The sequence below is a fragment of the Theobroma cacao genome, chromosome 6, assembly GCF_000208745.1.
Source record: "Theobroma cacao cultivar B97-61/B2 chromosome 6, Criollo_cocoa_genome_V2, whole genome shotgun sequence".
NCBI classification, from domain to species: Eukaryota; Viridiplantae; Streptophyta; class Magnoliopsida; order Malvales; family Malvaceae; genus Theobroma; species Theobroma cacao.
In genome coordinates this window covers 20,418,971-20,430,251 of record NC_030855.1, presented here as the reverse complement: position 1 = coordinate 20,430,251, position 11,281 = coordinate 20,418,971, and the positions used below count along the sequence as shown (strand labels likewise).

Sequence of the window (11,281 nt, the reverse complement as noted above, 5' to 3'; positions counted from 1 at the left end):
TGAATGGCACCTTTCTATTGTCAAAGTTTGAAACAGGGTTAAGAAAACCAAAACCCATAGCCTTTAATTTTTTTAATGAATACAACCTTAATTTGTATTGCATGCCGGCCTCGCCTGGCCCGGCAGGGGTAGATCAGGAGCCACTATGAGAGGAGAATCTTTTGTATATTTTTCATATTTATGGCTTTTCTGATAGATAGATGTTATTAATGCAATTCAATTGCATTCATTTTTTTTAGATATATGTTGCGATTCTTAAAAGACAAAATCTGCCAACGATGATTTGTGTGAACTTTGAACACTTAACCGGCCGGGGTCGGCTGCCTCTTGTCATTGTGGCTGTTCTCAAGTAAGCTACGCTCTTCTATACGTCTTGAGTGATATATGCAAGGAGTTTAACAAAGGAAACCCTTAAAAGAACCCCACTTAGTCAACTTTGAATCGGAGCAACTACTTGATCATGATAAAGAGACAAGCGGAATATGCAAAGTTCGTTGACTCCTAGGACACACCACTCTCTTTGGACAGCTCCTCCTCAAGATGAACTTTGTTTCGTTTCATGTTGTCTGTACTATTCTACGCCTCGTTCTTCTTTCAATTCCTTTTCCTATCACACTTTCATTTTACATTTTCCAATAGTCCATCAGATCCTTATCTTCGATCTCTCCCATGGCTGATTCCTCCTTCGAAATCGACTTCTCCTCCTCCCTAAACTACCATCAATGCCATAACACGCCTGCTTCACGCTATGCCTCAAGTTCTTTCTCGCCACTCCACTCTTCACGAATCTCCCGCACCACTCCACGGAGGCTCCAACACCGCACTCCTGCTACGCCTTTTGCCACGGACGATGACATGTCATGGCAAAGTGACGTTTCATGGCAGTTTGAGCCTTCAGGTTGGCGTGACAGCCGTAATTTGGGGGCAGCCCTTAGTCCTTGGGCTGCCTCCAGCACCTCATCATCAAACAGTCAGGCATTTCGACGACGTTCAGCTAGTGAATATTATCTTTCCCGCACCTCTGGAGGGTTTAGAAGCTTTGCAAATTCGTACTATGAGTTTTCTGGTCACAGAGCTGTGCCTTCCGGAAGGCTTGAGCTTCAAAGCTATGTTGCTAGAGATAATGACAGTTCATCACATCTCCATTTGGGAGATCATAGTAAGTCCCACCACAAGCTTTCAAGGCTGGCTACTATTAAAGAAGGGAGTAGTAGAAATGGTGCTAGTCCTTTGGCTAACGAGAATGAGCCTAGCACCATTGATTATGACACTCTCGAAGATGTTGAGAGACAAATACGCCAATTAGAGATTGATCCTAATAGTCATACAAACGTTGGTTCACATTGGTTTACAGTTTCACAGGCTTACGTGGATGATGAGGATGATGTTTCTCTTGGAGGGCATCATTATGGTCATGCACTATCACATCAGGGTAGTGATGGCCATGGTGGGAGGCACAAGGTGGACAATGATCTTGATCTAGCAATGCAGCATGAGCTTCATGGTCATGGGCAACCAACTAGTCATCATGATGGTGGTGGTCATCGGTATGATGACCTTGGCCTGTCACTGGATTTCAATGAAGATAATAATGCAGAGCATGGTTATGGTCATGGCTTATCACATCATGGTGTTAATAGTGGCCTTGGCGGGCATCATCAAATAAGGCACAAGTTGGAAGGGCTTGATCATAAGTTGCATCAAGTGCATCATGGTCACGACACTTGGCAATCAGCAAGCCATCAGTACGGTGGTGATCATGAGTATGATGACTTTGTTCCGGCACCAGATATCAACGAAGATGACAATGATGAGGAGGAAGAGGATGCAGAACCACCAAGGCCAGTTGGTTTGTTAAAATTGTTCAAGTATTCAACAAAATGGGATATAGTACTTGTGATTTTGGGTTGTTTAGGAGCCCTAATAAACGGGGGTTCACTTCCTTGGTATTCTTATTTTTTTGGTGATTTTGTTAATAAGATTGCTACAGAATCATCAAAAGGTAACAAAATCCAGATGATGAAGGATGTAGAGAAGGTAAGAATTCAAACAAGAATTCTTATATTATTTGTATGCAATTTTCCTCATTCACTTTCTCATGATAGTATTGTTGATCAACAATTGTTAAAAACTGATCTGTAACAATCAAGTATGATCAAAGATATAATTAATATAGAAACTATTACGTTTTGTTTCTTCTAATTTTTTCAGATATGTATACTTATGTCTGGCTTGGCTACAATAGTGGTGGTTGGAGCATACTTAGGTAATGGCAACATAAACCGTTACAACTTCTCTTCTTTGTATCTGCATAAGCATTAGAAATGATCTTTCATCAATAAATGACAGAAATTACTTGCTGGAGGCTAGTTGGAGAACGATCAGCTCAACGAATTAGAACCAAGTACTTGAGAGCAGTTTTGAGACAGGACATCAGCTTTTTTGACACAGAAGTCAGCACGGGTGACATTATGCATGGTATTTCAACTGATGTTGCTCAAATCCAAGAAGTGATGGGAGATAAGGTTAAGGCCTGATTTAATTTGCATCCCAATTGCTCTTTGGATTCTGCCTATTTTCCACAAGTGTGTTTCATTTGTCTGTAGACTCGAAAAATTCTGACTTTACCTTACACTGGTAACTAGCACTGACAATGTGTTCAATACTTGAATTATAATTTGCAGATGGCACACTTCATTCACCATGTATTCACCTTCATATGCGGATATACAGTTGGGTTTTTGCGGTCATGGAAAGTGTCGTTAGTAGTTTTTTCTGTTACCCCACTAATGATGTTCTGTGGTATTGCTTATAAGGCTGTTTATGGTGGTCTCACGGCCAAGGAAGAGGTAAGAAATATTACAGTTACTGGAAATGTTTACAGTGTCAGCATGTTAATCTTACTGTTGTAGTAAACATTTTAAGGGTTCATATTTTTATATTACAGGCTTGTTATAGGAAAGCTGGTACCATTGCAGAGCAAGCAATAAGTTCAATTAGAACTGTATTTTCTTTTGTTGCTGAGGATAATTTGGCTGCAAGATATGCTGAATTACTGGCAAAGTCAGTTCCTCTTGGGGCAAAGATTGGGTTTGCTAAGGGTGCAGGAATGGGGGTCATTTATTTGGTCACATATTCAACATGGGCATTGGCTTTTTGGTATGGTTCAATCTTGGTTGCTAGAAAAGAGATCTCTGGCGGTGCAGCAGTTGCTTGCTTCTTTGGTGTCAATGTGGGGGGAAGGTAATGAGCTCCTCTTCTCTCTCCACTGAGCACAAGTACACCTGCAAATGTTAGTGCACATTGTTAAAAAAAAAATCTCCTTAAACATACTTAAAACAAATTGAACAAGATGAATATTTGCTTGCGAAGTATTCTAATTCCAACATGTTTCCCTTTGAGTATTTCATTCTCTCTAAACACGAGAATTAACAGAAGATTTGTCCTGATCTTTTTCAGGGGCTTGGCATTATCACTTACATATTTTGCTCAATTTGCTCAAGGCACTGTAGCAGCAGGTCGAATATTTGATATTATGGACAGGGTTCCGGAGATAGATCCTTATGACCCTGAAGGAAGGACATTGTCAAGTGTTCGAGGAAGGATAGAGTTTAAAGGTGTCAATTTTGCTTATCCATCTCGTCCTGATACTACAGTTCTCAGTTCTCTCAATCTAGTTATTCGATCATTAAAGACTCTTGCATTGGTTGGAGCCAGTGGAGGAGGCAAGTCCACCATCTTTGCTCTCATTGAGAGGTTCTATGATCCTGACAAGGGTAGGCTCATTAATTATCTCATTCTAATTGTTTAATTGAGCTTAACTATGTGAGCTTGGTATAACCATTGTCTATTTAGTTCCTAACCTGGCTGGGTCTTTTAACTGGTAGGAGTCATCACCTTGGACGGTCATGATTTAAGGACGCTACAAGTGAAGTGGCTAAGAAGACAGATTGGTATGGTTGGGCAGGAGCCAGTTCTCTTTGCCACCACAATATTGGAAAATGTAATGATGGGCAAGGAGAATGCCACCAAGAAAGAAGCTGTTGCTGCTTGTGTTGCTGCCAATGCCCATAGCTTCATCTATGACCTTCCACTAGGATACGATACTCAGGTCAAAAACCAAAACCTCAACATCCATATTAACGAACTTTTTTATGCACACTCAACAGAGATATAAAAAAGAATATTTACTAACATGATTTTCACACAAGTTATGTTCTGAGTTTCGACCTGATAATGACTTGCAGGTTGGAGCAAAGGGAACTCAGTTATCAGGTGGTCAAAAACAGCGAATTGCTCTAGCTCGTGCCTTGATTAAAGATCCCAGAATCCTACTCTTAGATGAGCCTACTAGTGCCCTAGATCCCGAATCTGAGGCAGTTGTTCAACAAGCCATTGACAAGATTTCTACGGGCAGGACAACAATTGTCATTGCTCATAGGCTAGCAACAGTAAGAAATGCCAACACAATTGTTGTTCTTGATCAAGGCTCAGTTGTTGAGACTGGTAATCACCGTCAGCTAATGGAAAGATCAGGGGCCTATTATAAACTTGTCAAGCTTGCTTCTGAGGCACTTTCAAACCCAACACTAAATGAGAAAAATACTCAAAAGAGCATTGAGTTTTCCACATATGATAAATCAGCCTATGAAGGATCAAGATCACCTTGTGCGTACGAAATTTCGAGTTCAAAGTACATAAAGTCCATCCAAGAAGCTAACCAAGTAGAAGAGGAAATACAACAAAGGCTAAAGCCTGGAGAATTTCAAATCTCAAAGATTTGGACTCTACAAAGACCAGAGCTCGTCACACTTTTACTAGGTTTCCTGTTGGGTCTCCATGCAGGCGCTATTCTCTCCATATTTCCTTTACTTTTAGGCCTAGCTCTTCAAGCTTACTTTGATGACAGCACATCAAAATTGAAGAGAGAAGTTGCGAAACTCTCCTTAGCTCTCGTTGGCCTAGGCTTTGGGTGTATAATTGCCATGACTGGACAACAAGGTTTCTGTGGTTGGGCTGGAACAAAGCTCACAATAAGGGTGAGAGACCTCTTGTTTCGCTCGATACTAAAACAAGAACCTGGTTGGTTTGATTTTGAAGACAATTCTACAGGAATCCTAGTTTCAAGACTTTCTGTTGATTGTCTCAGCTTTCGAGCAGTTCTCGGGGATCGTTACTCAGTCTTGTTGATGGGTGTCAGTTCAGCTGCTGTGGGACTTGGCGTCTCATTTTACTTCGGCTGGAGATTAACCCTTTTGGCTGCTGCTCTTACTCCTTTCACCCTTGGTGCAAGCTACTTGAATTTGATTATAAATATCGGACCAAGGTTAGATAACAGCTCTTATGCTAAAGCTAGCAACATTGCTTCTGGTGCAGTTTCAAATATAAGGACAGTGACAACATTTTCTGCTCAAGAAGAGATAGTTAAATCTTTTGATAAAGCTTTATCGGAGCCTAGGAAACAATCAGTGAAGAGGTCACAAATTGTAGGCCTAACACTTGGTTTATCTCAAGGTGCAATGTACGGTGCTTATACCTTGACGCTTTGGTTTGGTGCCTACCTTGTAAAACAAGGCAAGACAGATTTTGGTGATGTATATATAATCTTTCTCATTCTTGTGCTAAGCTCATTTTCAGTTGGACAACTAGCTGGGCTTGCACCTGATACTACAATGGCTCCGACAACAATTCCTGCTGTTTTTGACATCATTAATCGTAGGCCACTGATTGGTAACTTTCGAGACAAAGGTAGAAAAATTGAACGCTCCAAGCCATTGGATATCGAATTGAAAATGGTGACATTTGCTTATCCATCTAGGCCTGAAGTGATTGTGTTAAGGGACTTTTGTTTAAAGGTCAAGGATGGTAGCACGGTGGCATTGGTAGGTCCAAGTGGGTCAGGGAAATCAACAGTGATATGGTTGGTACAAAGATTTTATGATCCAAATGAAGGGAAGGTAATGATGGGGGGCATAGATTTGGTGGAGATCAATTTGAAATGGCTAAGGAAACAAATAGCTTTGGTGGGTCAGGAGCCTGCTCTCTTTGCTGGTAGCATAAGGGAGAACATTGCTTTTGGGAACCAAAATGCCACATGGGGAGAGATTGAAGACGCTGCAAAGGAAGCTTACATCCACAAATTTATTAGTGGTCTCCCTCAAGGCTATGAAACTCAGGTACTTAGTCCCAGTTTACCCATTTAGTCTTATTCCAAGTTAGGATTTGTTTATACCTACGTTAGAATTACTTATTCTTTAACACAGAAATTGGATAAATGAATACATCAACACTAGACTTGCAAATTATTTTCCTTTTCTTGCTATAGGTTGGGGAGAGTGGCGTCCAACTTTCTGGCGGTCAAAAACAAAGGATTGCAATAGCAAGGGCCATACTGAAGAAATCAAGGGTGCTGCTGCTAGATGAAGCAAGTAGCGCTCTGGACTTGGAATCAGAGAAGCATGTCCAAGATGCACTAAGGAGGGTTTCCAAGCAGGCCACAACAATTATAATAGCCCACAGGCTTTCTACTATTAGGGAAGCCAATATGATAGCTGTTGTCAAAGATGGTGCGGTTGTGGAGTATGGTAGCCATGATGCACTTTTGGCGTCCCATCTTGATGGTGTCTATGCTGGCCTGGTCCGGGCTGAACGAGAAGCCAATGCCTTTTCTTGAGCTTTTTGATGGATATGGATATGTGATGCTACTTTAGAATTTAGCCCATTAACCGTCTATCTAAGAGCAAATCTTGGTGTAGGATGGTCATTTCTGTTATACACATCGACAATTAGAATTTAAAGGAAAAACCCTTACTGATTTGATTAGCGTATCCATCAGTAACTTAATTTGCGAGTAATTAGTGATTTGGTTTGTGGATTAAAAAGAGAAAAAGGAGAAAGAATGCATCACTTATACACTTCTCATTACCTTAAATGGCATTAAAGGCTCAAAGATTACAATAACGACATGGATTATATTTAGAATTTGGTTAAATGGTCCCCTCCATGCTCTACCTATCAATAGGTGCACACCTAAAGTTAGAGGAAATAATCCCTATGTACTAATGTCAAGAAAAAGCTACTCCAAACTTAAGAAAGCCCCCTACCCAACCATAAAAAAAGGTAAAAAATGAGCACAACAAAAGGGAGCTACAAAGACCTCATGACACATAGTTACAAGTCGAGCGACAAGTGCCTTATTGGAGCAATCAAATAATAGCTTTTGCAGATTTTTTGAGGATGGAAATTTAAGGAGTGCTTTTCAAGCAAAATCTTTGGTAACTAATGTTAGAAAAATGTGAAGGAAAAGATGAGTCTATGATTATCGTAGTGATTTGCAATTTTGAATTTAAGCGTGGGTGGTCTTAATCAAGTGATCAGAAGTCTTAATGTGCACCTAATTTTAATTATGCAACGTCCAAGGATATAATATTTGGCATGCAAATTAAGAAGATGAGGACGTTTGGAATACCCTCACCTGCCATATAAAACTCCATTCCTTCTACTTCTAAAAGGAAATGTGACCATGAACTGACCCACGTCAAGTTTACCAAAGTACCCATTGGATATATAACAGTAATGGCCCAAAGAAACTATTTCTGATAGGGGCATGTCAGTCATTGCGTCTCACGGAGAACGAAGGCCCCCAAAGTTGAAAATTCTCACACGAAAACATGTCTCTTGCCTTTTAAGCCAAGAGAAGTTGATGGTTACGTGCCTGGCATGCAAAGCTAAAGAGATTCTTGCAAGTTTGCAACAATGGCCACTTCAGCCAAAAAGGCCAATACTCTCATTTGATTGTTGAAACTGTAGCCTTACGTGAAGGAAATTTCTTTTTCCATAGAAGGACCTGTTCCATTTTTCTCTGGTGCAACTTTCTTTCGTCCGGTTCCTCTCAGGTTCTTGATTACTTGCATGAAAATTAGTAACACTAAATTTCATACAAACTGTAACAAAAATTTCTATCAGCTAACACTTTCAGAATTTGTTGGTTGATCCAATTTGGAGTACTCCGGAAAATTAATTCCAGGCTGGAGAATTCATACACTGGAAAAGAAGAAAGAGAATGGCTTCACTTACACCAGGAGTTTTATTAAAGCTTCTTCAGAGTATAAATTCCAACGTAAAAGTTCGAGGGGAATATCGATCTGTGCTCCTGCAAGTAATCAGCATTGTTCCTGCTTTAACAGGATCAGAGTTGTGGCCTAACCAAGGTTTCTTCATCAAAGTATCCGACTCCTCGCATTCAACATATGTTTCGCTTTCACAGGAAGACAATGAGTTAATCCTGAACAATAAATTGCAACTTGGTCAGTTTTTTTATGTTGAGAGAGTGGAAGCCGGAACCCCGGTTCCTGTTCTTGTAGGTGTCAGGCCAGTTCCAGGACGCAATGCGTTTATAGGCAACCCAAAGGATTTGATGCAGATGTTAGTGCCATCCGAGGGTCCAGTGGTGGTTGATAATGAAGGAAATAATGGTTCAAAAGGGAAGGAGTTGGTGGAAGCGAAAGATGAGAGCCCGAGACAGAAAATTGTTATCAAAGAGGAAAAAGCAGTTGTTGCATCAAGGTACATGCAGGGTGTTTTGCCATCAAATCCTAAAGCAAGTGGACCAGATTCAAATAGTTGTTTGAAAAGCACTGAGAATGAGAATGGGGCAGCAGGTAAAAAGGCAAAAAGCAAGCAACAGGAGCCTAAAGGTCAGGTAAGATTCTTGTTCAACATAAATTTTCATGTTGAAGGCCAAAAAAAAGTTCCAGGACTAGTTGACTTCTTTTCATAGACAGTCCAGCAAGGAGACAATAAATTTATCAAACAAATAGAGTACTGAAAATACCAAGTAGTGGCAATTACAAGTTTAGCATTACAGGCACGCCCGGCAACTCCTTCCCGCAGTAGGCCGGAGGTACCATTATCAAAGCCAGAGGCTGTTGCATCTAACACCAAGGAAACTATGGTGCCTCAAAAGGGCACAACTGTAAGACGCTCTTTAAGTAAACTGGAAAACATGAACTCGAATTGTTTGCCAAACAACAAAGAAAAGAATAATTTGCCAGAAACAAATTCGTGGAACTCTCTGCCTGCCAGTCTCTTGAAGCCAGGAAAGGTATAGACCTGTTTTGAAAGATTTTTTTTTTAAAATTCTTGAAGGCATTACTTAATTCTTACATTTTCACAATCTGAATTGTCTATTGCATTTTATTTAGCCCAATTCTTCCATTAATTTGGAGTCAGAATGATTTCTTTTAAGAAAGTTGTTTATTATCATATTAATTTTAATTAACTGGTAAAAGAAGACTTCCCTCTAGAATGAGAAGATGTTCTAATTGGATCAAACCTAAAGGTTCTTGAATAAAAATTCTTTAAAAACATAATTCTTATTATCTCATCTTTGATTATCATTTTTACAAGGGAATGCTTAGAAGAAGAAATTTAGCTTCTTTGGTTGCAGCAGATGCTCAAAGGGAGGCATCTATGGCAACAAATCTTGTCAAATGTCTTAGGTAAGTACATATTTTCAATCCAAAATATTTATGGCAATATCTTGGATCTTATCTGTCAGTAGGATACAGGATCAATGCTATGTATTTAACAATGATTTTTCTAACTTCCATATTTTCTTCCAGCATGTTTTCTGATCTATGCTACTCTGCTTCACCTGAGAACCCCCAGCTCTCTCTCACCAAGTTCTTCACTCTTCAAAAGCTAATTGACCAACCAAGTGTCACAGCACATTTAAAAGATAAAACACTTCAGTTATCTATTCTTCCATCTGGTCAAGACACAGAAAAGTCTAACAAAAGGAAAGGTCTAACCCATGAAAAAAGTGCATTGAAGTCCCCAAAGCCTTCAATGCAGTTAGGTGGAGCTGAGAAGCTAGAATGGGCCAAAGGAGATGGTGCTAGAGAGATAAAAGAACTGAGGGAAATCTTGCTGCATGAAACTAGAACTTGGTTTTTGAAATTTTTAGAGGTAGCAATGGAGGTTGGGTTTCGAAGCCAGGAGAAGAAAGGAAAAAGCGCTACAGGGCGAGTGATGGAGCAGGACAACCATATTGCTGTCACATTGTCACAACTTAAATATGCAAATGAATGGTTGGATAAACTAAGAAGCAACTTGAATTCAGATAATAGTGGACTGATGGAAACTGTTGAACGGCTGAAGCAAAAAGTTTATGCTTGCTTGCTTAGCCATGTGGACTCAGCAGCCTCAGCTCTGGAGAATCGATCTTGACCGTAGTTGATTCAACACGAAAAGATGATTTACAACGTTGTTTGTGATAACTTAAAGTATTTAAGGTGATTCAGATTTTCTGGATGAATTGAGCCAAATTCAAGTACAGACAGTTTGGCCAACCATATTTAACTTCTGGTTGTTTTCTCAGCAAACTTATGAATGCAAGGCATTTGTGTATAACAATAAAGTCATTAAGGTTCACTTCCATCCACATTGTGTATTTTAACATATAAGCCAGCAATAGATGTACAATTAAAATTTTAATTTCAAGTTTCAAGAGAATCACCTTTGCGCTGAGAGGACTGCACACTGCTTGATGTTGCATCCTTGAGCAAGCAAGGGAGAGGGACGAAGCTGAAGAACCACGGCACATGCAAAGTATATGAGATTCTACTTGTTCGAACGATATCAGGTTGTATAAGCCCTCAAGGACCTGCTACATGTTTGCGGCCTTGTTCTTAGTAAGGGAGACGGTCCAAGCTGGAGAGCCAGGGCACATGCAAAATTTCTCAGATTTTTGTCTGATTGCTTTAGCATGTGCCCTGCTTCTCCAGCATGGCTTACCCTCTCTCCATTTCCCATTTGTGGTTGCCAAGTTTCTGATTGGAAGGCGCTGATGAAAGACCTACCTACTTAAGCCTTATAGAACTAGGGAACATTGATTGAAGTAAATCTTACAGAACTAGAAAAGATTTTGGCCAATACTAATAAACCTCCTAACAAAGATGGCTCAGTCGACCATAGAAATTAAGCATGTTGTAGAGACTTTAACATGGGATTTTATAAGGGTTCAACTGCAGTTAAAATGTAGGACATTAGCCATCCAAGCGAGATAAGTTGGCAAAGATCCGACAACGGAGAATTGCAAACAACGTGTTGTTGGTGGACAGAGCGGTTGGTCTCGTCACTTGTGAGTTTGCTTATTTAATAAGCTTTGATATGTCGTAGTTTAAGCAAATCGAAAGCCCAAGGCATGTTGAACCAAACAGGGATTTGGTTACGTGACTGTTGAAGTTAGGCTGCCAAAACAGGGGATCAGCGCAGTGGC

At 40.1% G+C, this 11,281-nt stretch overlaps 2 protein-coding genes across 3 annotated transcripts; both read left to right on the top strand.

Moving 5' to 3' along the window:
* Positions 670 to 6,750, top strand: LOC18596276 (ABC transporter B family member 19). Its single transcript, XM_018123037.1, has 9 exons — positions 670 to 2,037; positions 2,212 to 2,266; positions 2,350 to 2,525; positions 2,685 to 2,849; positions 2,948 to 3,243; positions 3,460 to 3,776; positions 3,888 to 4,111; positions 4,248 to 6,176; positions 6,326 to 6,750. The coding sequence occupies exons 1-9, from the start codon at positions 670 to 672 to the stop codon at positions 6,671 to 6,673; spliced, it is 4,878 nt and encodes a 1,625-aa protein (XP_017978526.1). The 3' UTR covers positions 6,674 to 6,750.
* Positions 7,675 to 10,530, top strand: LOC18596275. 2 transcript variants are annotated; one of them, XM_018123613.1, is made up of 5 exons: positions 7,675 to 7,895; positions 8,005 to 8,701; positions 8,867 to 9,103; positions 9,409 to 9,500; positions 9,624 to 10,530. In XM_018123613.1, exons 2-5 carry the CDS (start codon positions 8,063 to 8,065, stop codon positions 10,228 to 10,230), a joined length of 1,575 nt encoding a protein of 524 aa, XP_017979102.1. In that variant the 5' UTR covers positions 7,675 to 7,895; positions 8,005 to 8,062; the 3' UTR covers positions 10,231 to 10,530. The 2 variants fall into 2 exon arrangements, with proteins under 2 accessions (XP_017979102.1, XP_007024713.2); XM_007024651.2 differs by having other exon boundaries at positions 7,675 to 8,701.